This window comes from Nicotiana tabacum, chromosome 22, assembly GCF_000715075.1.
Source record: "Nicotiana tabacum cultivar K326 chromosome 22, ASM71507v2, whole genome shotgun sequence".
In the NCBI taxonomy this organism is placed as follows: Eukaryota; Viridiplantae; Streptophyta; class Magnoliopsida; order Solanales; family Solanaceae; genus Nicotiana; species Nicotiana tabacum.
Genome location: NC_134101.1, coordinates 176164352 through 176182341, shown reverse-complemented (window position 1 = coordinate 176182341; position 17990 = coordinate 176164352). Strand labels below are relative to the sequence as shown.

At 40.3% G+C, this 17990-nt stretch overlaps 1 protein-coding gene across 1 annotated transcript; it reads right to left on the bottom strand.

Annotated features, from left to right (window-relative positions):
- Window positions 1-1503: 1503 nt before the first annotated feature.
- LOC107830937 (protein SULFUR DEFICIENCY-INDUCED 1) lies at window positions 1504-5158 on the bottom strand. Its single transcript, XM_016658631.2, has 4 exons — window positions 4939-5158; window positions 3372-3584; window positions 2596-2751; window positions 1504-2072 (listed from the first exon to the last, which is right to left on the bottom strand). The coding sequence occupies exons 1-4, from the start codon at window positions 5035-5037 to the stop codon at window positions 1674-1676; spliced, it is 867 nt and encodes a 288-aa protein (XP_016514117.1). The 5' UTR covers window positions 5038-5158; the 3' UTR covers window positions 1504-1673.
- Window positions 5159-17990: the final 12832 nt, after the last annotated feature.

Here is a 17990-nt window from a genome sequence, read left to right as displayed (position 1 = left end):
GAAATGACAATAGTATTGGATATTTACTTTTTTAGTTTTGCATTGATTTAGATAGTGAAATGTGTAACTCACTTTTAATATTATTTAGTCATGTAATTAATACTTAGTACTTACTAGTCGTACTTACTTTAACATGACTTAGTAAATTTAGATTATGTTTATTTTTATTATGGCTTATTAATTAGCAATATTTATCTTATGCGATTTGTTGAGTATTTTAGTATAATCATGACTCATCTTACATTATTTTATCTCGAGGAGAAAGAAAAACTCTTTTCTATTGTCTGGGAATACGCAAACAAATTACCCAACGAATAATAGGTACCCACACCCCAGGCAGAGTTAGTGAGCCGTGTAATAGGCGACCATTTCGCGCGGGGGGCACTTGAGTCAGCCGCCGGCGCCCGACAACGTCTTGACCCCCATCCAATTTTTGGGCCAATTCCCCCTTCGTACTACCAAAAAATGAGATTCTTGCCGAATCCGAGTTTGTTGCTCCAACCATTACCAAACTAATACTTATTCCGTTTAGTACTTCAGGTGCTTATGTTGCGTATAATGTTTCTTGTTTGCACATGTGTATTGTCTAATCTATGAGAATCAAGCTTTTCCCCTTCCGTAAGCGCAACAGCTAGGGGAGTTTAAGGACTCATTTCCAAGGCTAGAAGCCTAGACTAGACTATAAAGGAGATTGCTTTGGTCTTCAGTCAGCTCTACTAGATGCAGTTGCCCAGGAATCCAATGCACTAACTCCTGGAAGCTCCATTCATGCCCACCTACCGACCGAAGAAGACGCTACCGATCCCTGAATCGAGGTAACATCTTATATAGTTTTATCCGACTAGGACATAAGAAATATTAGAGCACAAATTATAATTTATGCTATGAAGATTTTGTCGGGAAAAAATTCGAAAAACCTGAGAAAAATCGTGATTAAAAAGCCCGACTTTTGTTGGTTTGGTTTGATTTACAAATTTAATCATCCGAGACAATTAGTTTATTTGGTAATTGAAAAATTCGAACCAACTCGCCCCATGTACACCCCTTGCGCATAATTTGTGTATCCTTTAATTCTTTTCTCCGAATCGAAATAGTGTGTTTCTCGAGTAACGATGATGTCGACTACTTCGTGGTGTATATGCATTTTACGTCCGAGAAAGTCATGTAAAACTTGAGTTGGGGTAAATAATTTATACATCGTCTGACCAGAAAGATCCTTTAGAAGAAGCAATATGCACTTTCCACAAAGGTCGAAAAAGTAATGAACGTATTGCATTGTGATTTTGGAAATATCTAAAATGGTTAAAGAAGGGTATGTTTGAGAGAGTTGAAACTCTAACACCCCCACTTAGTGGTTTATTATAGTCAATGGTCAAGTGGTGTGCTAAGACGATTATAATTTCTGTATTTTAACCAGAAATTTCAAAGGAGGGCCTTTTGATAAGTAGTATTTTATCCAATTTAGCTGATTTAATCGAGCCAGTAAATTTCGAAAAACAAGTATTTTAACCAACAACAAAGAGCAGAGCAATTCATTTCCCCAAACTTTGTCCAAAGATCTCATTTACATCACAATTTACACAGATCACATCTCTTAGCTTATTTATTTTCACCTAAGTCGAATGGCTAAATATATTTCAATCCTACCTAAATCATTTGAATATTGAAAATCATCAGCAAGCCAATTGATCTTTGAAAGTAGAGATCTCCTCAAATATTGGTAGTCTTCTTGATCTTGAAGGGGTCCATTCATTAATCAGCTGTTCAAGCCCATTAACAAAATCATCATCCAAATTTAGGCCCGGAACGTTTTGCAAGAATGGCCTCGAGTCCAATTCCAGCACCAATTCCTCCACTCGGTTCCTTGTCTTTGGATCATCAGAACCTGCATAATTGCCTCTCCAAACATTTTCAAGAATATCTCGGCCCTCATCATACCGGGCTTGCTTGATTAGGCAATGGGCCAGATTACAGGCCTTGTTGCTGTCTGCATCAATCATTTGGGCTTTCTTGTATACAACTTCCGCTGCCATAAAATTCCCATTTTGCATATATGCCCAGCCCAAATTTCCCTGTAACATTTTTTAATTGTTGACTTAAACTAAAAATAGCCAGTGGAGGTATAATACATACATAATTTATGTATTATATGTGTATAATTATATATAATCTATATATATGATTAGAAAAAGTAAACAATGAATATAATCGGCTATTAGTGTAAAGATCCCTAATGTAAAAGAAGGTAAACATGTTACAGCTTGTGGATTATGTTCTCAGTATGAGCATCCCTTCTTTTATAGCAGTACATATATTTTGTATTTTCTTTTTATTTTGAACATTCTACTAAAGAATACTCCTATTTTAAAGTTGGATTTTAGCCTCTCTTATTTTCAGGTAACTAATTAATCCCACTTTCTATGGGTAATTATCTTATAGGTATGCTGATAATATAAAATTTCTTCTCACACTGTCACCGTATAAATGCTTTAACTCTTTTACCTATGTGCAATTGTGCGTGCATGCTTTGTCATTTAAGTCAGGGGAATATTTTAGATTAAAGAAAATAGTAAAAGGTAGTACTAGTATAGTTACCAGAACTCTGGCTGTCTCTTGCCCGACAGAAACCTGAAACTTCTTTCCATGAGAGCGAGCAGTTTTTGTAGGTTTACCATTGAAGACCTGCCCTTGGTATATCTGTCTCAACTTTTGTTTCAACAGCGCTATTTGTTCATCTACTTTTCCACATTTCTGTATACATGTGAAATATATTACAATTAGTCCATATAATATTATAATATAGTTGGTGTAATACATCTCATGTCTATGAGCAAACTCCAGTCTTGTATATCAATTGTCACATGAACCTTTTTAGCATAACCAATGATTTCTTGCATATGATTACTTTTGGGAGAATTGTTAGTCACCCTAATTTGAGGAATCCCCAATTTGAGGCGTTACAAATGTAAAAATTACATTGGTTATCCCTTTTCTAAATGGAAAATATGGGTGATTAACTGTTTTTTTTGAACCATTGTGCCACCCCTATACGTATCCATGTGTATTAGTATAAGCCTATGAGGTGACAATAGAATTTAACTGAAATAGTGATTGGAAATTTGAAACACACTTTGTGAACCGTCCAAAATTAGCTTTCATGCACGGATGCACCATGTTAGTGAAATGTTCAATCTCCGTATATATTTACTTCCCTTATCCCCTTTTCCTATGTAAATTCATTTTTTGGTTTTATTGTCCAATATTCAAAACTCGACCCGATTAATTTAGATTCTCATCGAGTAGAAAGTTAAATTCTCATTGTTCGAAAGTTGTTCTTCATTCTCAAAACTCGAGCATATATATATATATACCTTGAGAAGATCGAGGAGGACATTATCGAGGGACTCTTGAGCTTGTTGGGAGCAGAGAGATCTGAAAGAGTTGATGGCTTCGATAGCCTCTTCAGTTCGATGAAGTTGCTTCATGACCACACACATGTCTTTAAGGGCACTATCCACTCTGTCTCCTCCATTTATTGCTTTCCAAAACCATACTATTGCTGCTTCTGGCTCCTTCTCCACCAGCTGAAAAGGATATTGTATAGTTTTACGACGTTATTATTGTTTAATTTGTCCATAAATGAGAAAACGATTAATGGATGAAAGAAATGAAAAAGGTAAGAAAAAGAACAAAACGACACGTAGAAGAGGAAAAGTGCCATCTCCATCACATGGTTCACGTATTAGAGCTAGCATGCACACAAGTTAATAAAACGAAACACTTTTTGCTTCAAGAAGTAGTCCAAACCTAAAATGTCGTGATACTAGGAAGAGACGTCAAAACTCAAAACATCCATATATAGGGGAATTGGGATGGTTTTGAGAATTTTTAAATTATAAGCTAAGGTAACTAATTGTGGTCGAATGCATGTATTGTAATTATCCATATTATTTAAAAGTATAGGTTCTCTAATATTAGAAGTTCTCTGTATTCTATCGACGTATAAATCTCTAACCAGATTAATAACTCCTAGCAGACATTGGATCTAAAGAGAACATATTAAGGAAGGGTAAAACTTAATTAGTCCCAACTTTATATGGATCTTTTCTTTCATTTAATTTGCTCTCTATATTTTCACTATGTCCTAATAATTCCAATATATATATATATATATATATATATATATATATATATATATATATATATATATATATATATATATATATATATATATATATATATATATATATATATATATATATATATATATATATATATATATATATATATATATATATATATATATATATATATATATATATATATATATATATATATATATATATATATATATATATATATATATATATGTATCTTCCCAAACAGATAAGATTTCTGACCAGTGTCTACCAATAGATCTATCAAATGTATCTTACTATAAAGCACCAGATCTGACCAAGCTTGGTTGTCAAGTACTTTTCATCCATGAAAAGGCAGCTATAGCCTATATTAGTTGAGCTAATTATGAAATTTTAGCCTTACTTCAGACCTAATTAACTTAGTTTTGAAGGTTGGGTGGAAATTGTTTTAGCCGGGCCTATAATATTCATTCCGGATAAACCGAGTACTCTAAACCATGAATTTGCATTATCTAGCTTGAAATATATTTATAGCAGCAACAAATCAAGCAAAGTATTTTCTTCTTCTTTTTTTTACACCTTTTCACTTTCCCATTTCATTTTTGTTGGACCATCACCAATATTTTATAAAATAAACTTAGCTCGTTGATCGGAAATGATTAATTTCCAATATATCAAGAAACCAGTTTGTAAGTTTATTAAAGATGTTTAGTTCTGCAAACATAAGTAGAGTAATAAGATATTTAAGGGTAAATAATTAAGGAAAAGAAAGGAAGCAAATTATAGCAAGAAAAAAAACCTGAGCATGCTTGGCCCTAACATAAGGGCCATCACCTGAAGGAACCTTATGAACAACATGAAAGAGCTCCTTGTTCTCTTTATTCTTCATCATTTCCATCTTTCTAATACAAAGGGAATTAAGGGAGTATAAAATTAGTTGTTATAATAAGATGAATGAATATGAATCTGGAGACGAGATTCAGAAAGAGAGAGAGAGAGATATGCAGTTGTAGAAATGTACTTATATGAATATGAGCGGAACAGCAACTAGTAGTGCATCATTGGAGGGAACTAAAGCTAAAGGTTGAACCTGGACGAATATCCGTCTCTATTAGTTAGCTAACTAATAATTTTCTCTACTAGGTGTAGTATCAAGTGCCCACGTAAGATATGTCCCACCTGCTTCCACATTTCTTTTATCTTCTCCCTCCCCCCTCATTAATTTATCCTCTCTTCCCCCCTTTCATTGGGTGGTGGCAACTGGCAAGAGTTGAACTTCTATGCACAAATAATATTTTAAAAAATATTAAAAATAATGTAATTGCTAAATTAATAACATTAAAATAAAATAAAAAACATAATACAATGGGTTAAATTACACTTATAATATGAAAAAAACTCTCTTCACACTTGTTTGCCCGTAAAACGGTACAATTAAATTTATACGTGGTTTATAGACAAGTGAATCGGTTTGATCCCAAAATGATAAATAAATTAGACAAGAATATAAGACTTAGCATTGAAATCGAGATAAAACAGTAGCAATCATGATTCTGGGAGCAGAGCTTTCGGAGGCAGTAGTAACAATATTATTAAGCAAGAAGATAAATATTATTGAGCTTTTGAACAAAGTGTGGTATTAGCTTGTTAGAAAATTTGTGTCCTTACAATGGTTGTTGAGTTCTCTATTTATAATGGTGCCTAGAGAACAAGGTCCTAGTATCAAGCCCTTCTTAAATAACGATTATGAGAGCCATTGAATAATGTATAACGTAGACAGTGAATGCCATATTCTTTGTAACGGACTATGTACTTAATGCTATAGAATATTCTCCATTAAATGCTAGCGGGTGACAAGTATTTATTTCTCCTTCATGAACACCACTCCCTTCGGGAACAAACAAGATCATTGCCTTCAGATATGGTAGACTTCTATCTTCGGCTCCATGTGTTGATTTATCATGCGAGCATTTAATATAAATATATTTTACCCTATACAGATAGTCCTCCTGCTTTCCGGTGGCATAACTTTATGTCACCGGGAAGTTGGTAAAGATACCTTTCTTGGTAGTAAATTCCCTGACCCCTTCTGAAAAGTTTCTGACGGTTGATTAGAAGCACGACTCTCCATATTTAATGCTCCGAACACGCATCATCCCATGATTCAGTAACACTTTTGCCGGTTATTGAGGTAATTACGGCCATGATTTTAGTCGTCTATTCCTTTAATTATACGCATCAACATTCTCCTTTTACACTTCATAATTTTCCAAACTCTTTCAAACTCTCTTTACTCAACTCATACTCGTTTTCCACTTCCTTTAACCTTCTTCTTCAGAGAAAAAAACCCTTATTCTCTTCTGATAACAATGGCCTCTTCTTCCAAAAATTCCATATCTTCAAAAAATAAAGAAAGTGTTGATAATGCTCCTCCTCCCATGATGAGCACTATCATTCCTTCAAAGCTTATTATGACTAAGGACTTGGAAGATAAGTACCCTTCTGCTAACCCCGAACATGGGTTGTTGGCGTGTATCCTTCTTCCATCTGTCATTCTAGCATCCCTGCTGTGAAGGAAGATTGTGGTTTTCAGGATTTGAACATCATTGCTCCTGACTTGGCGGAGCGATTAACTTTCTATAAGAAGAATTTTACGTATGTTTATATGTATTCCTTTACTTTGGACCCGTTCTTCTTTACTTTGGGCTCCTTCTCATTGAGCGGAGGGCTTGAATCCGTTATTTTGGAGTTTTGCCTTCGTTACCAAGTCTTCTTGGCATAGGTGAGCTCTTCTATATGGAGGACTGTTGCTTGTCTTCAGTGCCTATGCCAGGAGACAGGAGAAGAGCTGCCCCCAGCTCCACTGATGAACCTTTATCCCCCCCCCCCCAAAAAAAAAGATTTTCCATGGGGGAATGATAAACTTTAGCAAATGTGGTTACCATGCTTTGCTCAACAACATGGATGATGACAACGATCGCGGGTGGATGGAGCAGTTCATTGTAGTTTCCCCAGGGATATCACCCCGGCCACGACTCTATCCTTTCCAGAAGTATGGAACCGTACTCATAAGTTCATCGCTTATCTTTTCTTCCAGTTAAAGGTCGTCCCATGCTGTTATTGATCCTTGTTCTTTCACTATTTCAGCAACTCGGTGGACACCACCAAGGGTTGAAGGCTTGGACCAACGGGTTTAGAAAATTCTAGACATCACTACATCCAAGACCCGCACGTGGAAAAAGTTGGCCCTTAAATACGGGTAGAAGGCCAAAAATTATGGTAGGCAGAACTCATCTTGTTTTTACCTTTCGTAAAGGAAATTTGGTTAACCTTTCTCTCCCGTTGAGTTCAGGTCTACCACATGGGCTTGTTACCGTCCCCGAGGATGATGTTTTGGCTAATCCGATCAATGCAGCAAGTTTGCTATAGGAGGTTTTTACCTGAACAGGTATCACCGAACTGCTTCCAGTGCAAGTGCTTCTTCTCGGAGTCCTCGACCGGAGAACAAGCAAGCAAAGAGGCGTCGTTCCTCCGCAGCCGAGGGTAGAAATAAAAAGACAAAGAGTGCTACTCTTGAGCCAACCGTGGGCACAGTGGTGATGAGCATCATGCCCGAGCCAGCCATAGACACCGTGGTGATCGACGATGATGGAGGAGCCAGTAATGATGAGGCTTCTCTACATAGAAGACGACAACCTTCATTAGCTCAACATAATGGTCAATCTGTTGAGTTAGTTACTCCAACTAGGGATGATGTCCCGACACTCAGAGGGGAGTTTGATATAGTGAAAGATGCTAACTCTCGCTTCCGAGTCCCAGTCGTTGTTTTGGTACCATGATATTGGGTACCGGGTATTTTCCGCCTTCAGTTGGTGAGCAACCAACAACCAGCACTGCTTTTGCCGCAGCTGCTTCGCAATCTACAAAGCCAACAGCTTCACCACCTTCTTCTCAAACACTGCCTTCGTCACCAACAACTGCTACATCATCTCCACCGGCCACTATCGTTTGAAAGGAAGATGTCCCTCTTCCCCAGTCCCCAGTTTATAGGAATTTAGAACATAACCATTCTGCCCCCTCCGATGATCAACAAAGGAGGAGGAGTGTTGCCCTCTCAGTTTCTACCGGATGTCATCTGTTGTCCCGTCCAATGGAACTTGCTAATTATCTGAAGCCTCTAGCTTCGAAAAGGGCCAGGAATAAAATACAATCTCTCTTGGGAGAGTATTTGATGAATAATGCCATGCATAACGCAGGGATGGTACGATCTTTGTTCTTTCTGTTATTCTTTCTATCGTTGTAGTAGAAGGGTTTTTAGTTTGTACTTCAATTTTGGAGGCTAACTTCCTTGCTTCCGACGGTCTTCAGTGATTAATACTTGACAAAGAAAAACTTACCTCTGCACGGGATCAATGGTTGGCTGAGCGAGATCAAATTGTTGCCCCCATTCCGAAATTAGAAGTACGAGCTGCTGAGGCTGCTGAATTGGAGGCTCGATTGTAGCAAAACAAGCAAGAGGTAGTGACCCTTAGCTAGAAGACTGCCATTTAAAGGTACAATTTGAAGAAGCCAGGGCAAAGTGGGTTGAGGTCCACAATACCGTTCTTACTGCATCCGATCGCGAGGCTACTGATATCTAGGGATTTTGACTCATTTTATGGTCCTTCTTGCTTCCGCTTTGATTATAAATTCATACAAAATAGTCCCAAAAGATTCATAAGTTATGCTTGATTGCATGTTTGATCAACAAAGTGACAAGATGTCAAAGATCAACTCAAAAGGAGTGAAACTTGCACAAGCACCAAAGACAAGACAAACTCAGGAAAAACAGGCCTAGTGCGGCTGCACTACACTTTGTGCCGTCCGCACTAGAGAGGTTCAGAGATTCAGCATTTCAGGCTTCGAAGCAATGCGGCTGTACTACACTTTGTGCGGTCCGCAGTGGATCTCTGCAGCTGCGCTCCCATTCTGTGCGATCCACAGAGACAAGGTTCAGAGAGATGCCAAGTTCAGAGGTCCAAGCCTATGCTGTCCGTGGTCGAGTTTGTGCGGACCGCGCTAGAAGCCTCCACGGCCGCAGTCCATTTTGTGTGGTCCGCGGAGCCTGGGTTCAGAGAGTCAAGATTGCAAGTTCAAGAGCCTAGTGCGGCCGCACTAACCCGTAGGGGCAATTTTGTCCAGTTTTTTTAGCTTAGTATAAATAGAACCTTTTTCCATTTTTAGGGTATCAGATATTATCAGACTTTAGCTGCGCTCGTGAGAAGACTTTTCTTATCCATTTAGGGCATTTTTACTTAGTTTTTATTATTGAATCTTTGTATTTACCTTAGCAATTAATTAATATGTCTTTATCTTCATCTATTTCTCTGTTTTTCTCTTCATATGAGTATCTAGACCCATTAGCTAGGGTTGTGGCTCAACCCTAGTATGAGTAATTGATGGGTGTTGTGATTTAAGGTTAGATTGACTATGGGTGTTTGTTATTTGTGTCAATTTCATGGTTTAATCTATGAATTAGTGGTTGCAAACACTAGTTTGTGCTAAGTTGACTTGGGTTCTTCTTGAGAAAGAGAGCCTAAGTCTCCGAAATGGACCCAACAAGGAATTGGGATGGACTCAAGAGAATTGATAGTCCCAATTAAAGGGTTAAACCTCGAGAGAGTAATACCTGACTTGAACCCCAGTTGCTTGAGCAAATTTGCCTACCCTATTGGTCTTGAGAAAGTCAATTGGGCAAAATTACTCCCTCTACCGAGAGGTGTGGGAGTGAGTAAAATTGTGCAACGGTTATCGCATATTCCCCAATCATGTCAATCATGCCTTAGGTTCAATTACCCGTCAATTGGCCGCCTAGGAGGATGCCACTACCCTAGTGCCTTTTAAACTATTAGATACAACTTGTAGCAATTTACTCGTAGTTAATCTAGTAGCAATTATAATTTGTAGTTTGATAATAGTAGAATATAAATAAAACCCAAAAATGATTAGAAGTGATATTTGGAACAAATACGCAATTCCAACCTAAATAGATACTCGACTCCATTCCTAGCTCTTTGTGGAAATCAATCCTGACCCACAAATCGGGTAAAAGCTATTGCGACCCTCTTTTCCTGCTTTTTAGTAGTGTGGAGTAGGCTGCGATCAAATTTTTGGCGCCGTTGCCGGGGAGCTAACGATTTTGGCTATCTATTTAGTTAGTTTTGTGTATTGTTCTTCTTTCCTTCTTTGTTACTTACTTGTTTGTGTCACTACTCAGGCACCAACATGGCTTTAAACAACGCTAATGACCCTGTTGGAAACGTGATGGCAGGGGAGGAGGTAGATGATCTTGGCAAGATGAGGTGCCTCTTGCACCTCAAGGACAACGTATAGGCCGCAATGCCAGTGCGAATCCAAATGACAATATTCCAGACCCTCCTCGGCCACCTCCAAGAGTGGCTTCCAAAGTACTTCCGAACTAGGGTTATGCAAGTGCTATTGTCCCACCCAGAATCTGGGCGGGCAACTTTCAGATAACCAATGTGATGTTGACCTTACTTGATCAGCGTGGGTACTTCATGGGCGCTGCAAATCAAAATGCCTACAAACATCTCAAAGGGTTCATAGATACATGTTGGGGGAGCAAGCAGACGAATGTATCCGAGGATGCACTGAGATTGAGACTTTTCCCGTTCTCACTTCGGGGGAAGGCATTAGACTGGCTCGAGAGACTTCCCAACCATTCCATCACAATTTGGGATGAGTTGGCGGATAAGTTTATTGCCAAATTCTTCTCTCCTAGTCATATGGCGGCACTTCGAGATGAAATATTAGCCTTCAAGCAAGAGCCAACAGAACCTTTGCATGAGATTTGGGAGCGGTATAGAACGATGGTGAATGAGTTCCCAAATAATGATATGACCAAGGACATGATCCAACAAACCTTCTACCGGGGTATAAAAACTACAAATCAATGCATTGTTAACCAATTGGCCGGGGCAATTTTATGAAGCTTCAGCATGGCAGAGTAGAGCAAATGTGCCTCAAGGTGACCCTACGGTTATCCATTTGCACAAGAAATTACATGATCACGGGCAAGCGATATCTGAGCTTACTACTACTATGAACCAATTGGCTAAGGCGCAGTTGCAACAAGTTTAGAATCCTCGCCAAGTGAATGCCATAGAGGGTGTTAGTATGCTTGTCAACAAGAGAAGGCAAAGGAGGTAACAAAATCAAGGTAATTCTGAGCAATATGATGATACATGTGATGGGTTTGAAAATGATGGTTATGATGATCAAATTGAAGAGGTACAATATGTCAACAACTATCAAGGCAATAGAGGCAACTCTTCAAACCAACAATGGCGACCCCAAGGAAATTGGGGCAATCAACAACAAGGTGGTGGTAATTGGAACAACAACAACCAAAACAACAATTGGGGTAATAAAAACAATAACCAAGGCAATTGGAATGGAAATAACAACAATTGGGGCAACAATAACAATCAAGGCAGGTGGAACAATAATGGAAACCAAGGCAACTAGGGGCAAAGCTTTCAAAGACCCCCAATGTACCAACAACAGAACAATCCACCCCCTTTCCCTTCTCAAGGTCTTAGTTCTTATGGTAATGATATGGGTAGAATTGAAATGATGTTCGAGCAGATGATAAAGAAGAATGCGGATTCTAATGTACATTTAGCTTCTCACAACACCTCTATCTGAAACTTGGAGGTGCAATTAGGCCAAATCTCTCAGTCATTGAATACTCTCCCGAAGGGTGCTCTACCAAGTGATACGGTAATGAAACCAAAAGGTAGGAACAATCATGTCATGGCGGTCATAACAAGAAGTGGGACAGATGGTGATGTGAATGCCTCTAAGCAAAAGCAAGTCGTGGATGATGATGTTGAGTTACAAGATGACGAATTCCCTTTGGTAGTTGAAGATGTGGTTAATGAAAATGTGAACAATGAAGTGAGGATTAATATTTAAGAAGTCGAGGTGGAAACCCAAAATGATGTGAACTCGTCTAGGGAACACATAATTGACATGCCGGAGCCGGTTGTGCCAAAAGCTAAGGCTCCTTTGCCAAGTCAACCTCTACCTTATCCTCAAAGGCTCGCGAAGCAGAATAATGATAATCAGTTTAAAAAGTTCATTGACATGATGAAGAGCTTATCTATTAATGTGCCTTTGGTGGAGGCACTTGAACAAATGCCGGGTTATGCAAAATTCATGAAAGACTTGGTTACAAAGAAGCGTTCTATGGATTGTGAAACTATAAAGATGACTCACCAAGTTAGTGCTATAGTGCATTCAATGGCCCCGAAGCTTGAAGATCCCGGTGCTTTCACCATTCCTTGCACCATTGGGAGTGCGGATTTTGCCAAGGCTCTATGTGACTTGGGAGCTAGTATCAATTTAATGCCCTACTCGATTTTCAAAACTTTGGGTATCGGGCAACCTAGGCCAACCTCAATGAGACTTCAAATGGTGGATCGATCGATGAAGCGACCTTTGGGCATTATGATGACGTGCTTGTCCGAGTGGACAAATTCATATTGCTAGCCGACTTTGTGATTCTGGATTGTGAGGTGGACTATGAGGTTCCTATTATCTTGGGAAGGCCTTTCCTTGCAACGGGGAAGGCACTGGTTGATGTTGAAGCGGGTGAGCTCACTTTCTGAGTGGGAGATGAAAAGGTCGTTTTCCACGTTTGCAAGTCTATGAAGCAACCCAATAGCACCGAGGTGTGCTCATTTGTAGACCTTGTCACAACTGTGATTGTGGATGATACCAGTGCTATGATCAACATGGAGGATCCTCTTGAGGCCGTGCTATTAAATCTTGATGTCTATGAGGATGCAAGTAGAGTGGAGTGCGTGAATGCCTTACATGGGATGGGCTCTTATTCTTATGAGCCTAGAAAATTGTTTTTGGATCTTAAAAAATGGAAAACTCCACCAACAAAACCATCAATTGAGGAGCCACACGGTGTTGGAGTTGAAACCACTTCCTCCACACTCCAGGTATGAATTATTGGGCTCAAACTCTACTTTACCAGTTATTCTTTCTTCTTGGCTTACTAACATGCAAGTTGAGGCCACTTTGGTGGTTCTTCAAAAGCGGAAAAGGGCAATTGGATGGACTCTAACTGACATTCGGGGAATATGCCCCGCATTTTGTATGCACAAAATTATCGTGGAGGATGATACAAAGCCTTCCTTGGAGCATTAAAGAAGATTGAATGAGGCTATACAAGAAGTGGTGAAGAAAGAAGTGATCAAATGGTTGGATGCCGGGGTTGTGTACCCCATTTCTGATAGCTCATGGACTTCTCCGGTGCAGTGTGTACCGAAGAAGGGTGGTATGATTGTGGTGACCAATGACAACAATGAACTTATTCCTACTCGGACAGTCACATGTTGGAGGGTTTGTATGGACTACCGGAAGCTAAACAAGGTGACCTGAAAGGACCATTTCTCATTGCCATTCCTTGACCAAATGCTTGATCGTCTCGCGGGGCATGTTTTTTATTGCTTTTTGGATGGGTACTCGGGGTATAATCAAATCTTAATTGCCCCAAAGGACCAAGAGAATACCACCTTTACTTGTCCATATGGAACCTTCGCTTTCTCTTAGATGCCGTTCGGATTGTGTAATGCTCCGGCGACATTCCAAAGATAGATGATGGCTATTTTCACCTACATGGTGGAAGATATATTGGAGGTCTTCATGGATGATTTCAGTGTGGTTGGTGATTCCTTTGAAGAATGTTTGAGAAATTTGGATAGGGTATTGGCCCAATGTGAAGACACAAACCTCGTACTCAATTGGGAAAAATGTCATTTCATGGTTGAAGAGGGTATAGTGTTGGGTCACAAAATTTCAAAGTGAGGGATTGAAGTTGAAAAAGCCAAGATAGAGGTGATTTCAACGCTTCCGCCCCCTACTTCTGTCAAAGGGGTGAGGAGTTTTCTTGGGCACGCGGGGTTCTACCGAAGGTTTATAAAAGATTTTTCAAAGGTGGTAAACCCCTTGTGCAAGCTACTAGAAAAGGATGTAAAGTTTGTGTTCGATGAGGGATGTATGCAAGCATTTGAGCTTCTCAAGCTTAAGTTGACCACTACCCCAATTATTACCGCACCAAATTGGAGCTTGCCTTTCGAGCTCATGTGTGATGCAAGTGACGCTGCGGTTGAGGCTATCTTGGGTCAAAAGGTTAACAAGATGTTTCATCCGGTGTACTACGCAAGCAAGACCATGAATGAGGCTCAAGGAACTATACAGTTACCGAAAAAGAGTTGTTGGCTATAGTATTTGCAATGGAAAAATTTCGGCTGTATCTTATGAGGGCCAAGGTCATAGTGCACACCGATCATGCCTCTCTTAGGTACTTGATGACAAAGAAAGACTCCAAGGCAAGATTGATGCGATGGGTGTTACTACTTCAAGAGTTTGATCTAGAAATTATGGACCAGAAAGGTAGTGAGAACCAAGTGGCGGACCACTTGTCCCGTTTGGAGGAGGAGGGGAGGCCTTGTGATGGCCTTGAGATCAATGATTCATTTTCCGACGAACAACTCCTTGCGGTGTCAATGAATGATATGCCATGGTTTGCCGATGTTGCCAATTACCTTGTGACTGGAGTAATCCCATGTGAGCTCTCTTCTAACCAAAGGAAGAAGCTCAAGCAGGATAGTTTGGATTTCTATTGGGATGAGCCATACTTGTTCAAGATTTGCACGGATGGTGTGATTCGTAGATGTATCCCGGAGGAAGAACAATTAAGTATCTTAGAGGCTTGCCATTCTTCACCCTATGGTGGCCATCACGATGGGGTGAGGACCGCCTCCAAAGTTCTTAGTTGTGGATTCTATTGGCCAACCTTGTTCAAAGACGCGTGTGATTTTGTGAAGAGACATGACGATTGCCAAAGAGCGGGTGGAATTTCAAAAAGGGATGATATGCCTCTCAATACCATTCTTGAAGTGGATATCTTTGATGTTTGGGGCATCGATTTCATGGGGCCATTTGTTATCTCTTGTGGGAATACTTACATTCTCGTGGCGGTTGACTATGTCTCAAAATGGTTTGAAGCCGTGGCTTTGCCTAACAATAAAGCCCAGAGTGTTGTTGCATTTCTTAAGAAGAGCATTTTCACAAGGTTTGGCACTCCCCGTGCGATTATTAGTGATGGGGGATCTCATTTTTGCAATAAAGCTTTCGACACGTTGCTTTCTAAGTACGGTGTCAATCACAAAGTTTCTACCCCCTATTACCCTCAAGCAAGTGGTCAAGTGGAAGTCTCCAATCGGGAAATTAGAAGCATATTGTCAAACACAGTCAATGCAAATAGAACCGATTGGTCGAAGAAGTTGGATGACGCTCTATGAGCTTATCAGACGGCTTACAAAACTCCGATTGGGATGTATTCATATCGATTGGTGTTTGGGAAAGTATGTCATCTTCCAGTTGAGTAAGAGCACAAGGCCATGTGGGCTTTGAGGAAGTTGAATCTTGAATGGGATGTTGCAGCCAATCTTCGTGTAGAGCAGCTCAATGAACTCGATGAATTTAGATTCCATGCCTACTCCAGTTTGTCCTTGTATAAAGACAAGATGAAGTACCTTTATGACAAATATGCTCGTGGAAAGGAGTTCAACGTAGGTGATTTGGTTCGCTTGTTCAACTCCCCGTTATGTCTGTTTCCGGGAAAGCTCAAATCCAAATGGAGTGGACCGTTTGAAGTTGTGTTTGTGAACCCTTTTGGTGTTTTTGATTTGAAAAATAAAAATGGTGAAGTCTTCAGAATTAACGGGCACCAGGTCAAGCATTATCTTGGGAAAATTGATGACAGCCACATGGTGTCACTTCTTCACTTCAAATGATGTGATGGTAACCTGCGTTGTGCCGCAACGTTAAATCAGGCGCTTCTTGGGAGGCAACCCATGTGTTTTTCTTCTTGTTGTTTTCTTTGATTTTCTTTGTAGTATAGAATTGATTTTTGGGTTAACTGGTTGTGAGATGTTGCAGGGATTGTGTTGATGCAGTGCCAGACATAATGAAGAAATTGTTCAGGCTTTAAAGTTGTCAGTGCAGCCGCACTACACTTTGTGCGGTCCGCACTGGTGAAGGCAAAAGTGATACCTCTCTGAAGTTGGCCACTTTGGCCACACTACACTTTGTGCGGTCCGCAGTGGACCACTGCAGCCGCGGTCTGTTTTGTGCGGATCGCAGTGGGATAATTGGCCAAGATTGATCACAATAGCTCAGTACGGACCGCGGTCCATTTTGTGCGGTCCGCACTGGTAGGTGAGAATGGGCCCGAAGGGTTTTTCTATAAATAGACCCTAAGGGCCTCCTTTTACCCTTTTCGAAAAATTGAACCTCAGAGACTCTAAATACTGTTCCTCTTCTTCTTTGATCGTAATTGCTTGATTGGCACTGTTTAACTTCACTTCATCTCATAATCAGGTAACTTTACACTCATTTCTTCTTTGTTTAATTTTGTAATTTTGTTTAAATTCCATTTTTCTTAACTTCTGTTCTTCTTCCTCCTGTAATTAGTTCGATTTCTAGGTTAGATTAGTTTAAATGTTGATTCCTATGAACTTAGTAGTTTAATGGACTGGGTAATCGATTAGGGCCTCTAATTAGGTGGAAATTTGACCTTAAAAGCAAAATTTCAAGCCCTAACTTAGTGCCACTTCTGGGCACCCTGTGCGGACTGCGGTCATTTTTGTGTGGTCCGCAGTGACCCAGTGCGGTCCGTAGTACCACTTTGTACGGACCGCTCTGATGAACTTCTGAAAGATAACCCTTGGGCAGTGCGACCGCACTACATTTTGTGCGGTCCGCACTGGGCCAGTACGACCGCGGTACCATTTTGTGCGGGCCGCACTATCAAGATTCATAGGGTGGGTATTCTGAACTCCACCCCTGTGCATACCGCACTACCATTTTGTGCGGACCGCACTGTACCCTACGTGGCCACACTCTATTTTGTGCGGTCCGCATTGGGCAGCCTCTGAGGACTGTCTGCAACACTTTGATTCTGTTCTGCAATTTGTTCTGCTGCAATAACTTGAACTGCCTTGATTGATACTAACAAATACATTAAATGATATTTACAGACAATGGTAAAACAAAGAGGCAAGGGATCAAAACAACTCGGCAGAGGTGAATCTTCCTGGGTTGGAAATCAGAAAATGGTCAAACTCACTCCCCAAGCTAGGCAAAACATCAAGAACATGAGGAAGGCCATAAAAGCGGCTGACAGAGCCATTGACATGTCGGGGAGTGAGTACGAGCCCTCTCGGGAGATCTCTTCGGACTCAGTCCCAGAATACATCATGTATCCGGAGAGGGCCAAACATAGAGACACCCCTCCCTCATCACCCACTGCCCAAGCACCAGGGCATGTTTCTATTGAGTCGTCTGAGTGCTCAGCAGCCGGCAGTGGTGAATATTCCACCTCCCCAATAGCTTCATTATCCGGGGAGGGTGCAGGCGGAGGTGATGAAGAGGTACAGGGAGATGAGGAAGTAGCTGGAGGTGGTGAGACTCAGGTGGGAGGTATTGCCAGAACAAGAAAACCTGATGTCTGGGAGGATAGATTCGTGAGCGAGGTGGCGTACCACAAATTTTGGGAGTGGTGGCCGGTGAGAAAGTTGATACCGGAGCAAAGTTTCATTGACACAGATCTAGTACCCCACAACCCCAACGTGCAGAGACAGTTCACAACTAGGGAGCACTTCTTGGATAACTATGTGGACGCCAATGAACATTTGATCAAAGAGTTTTATTGTAATGTAGCCCACATCAAAAAGGGCTCCAAAGTGACCAAAGTTCGTAATTTGAAAG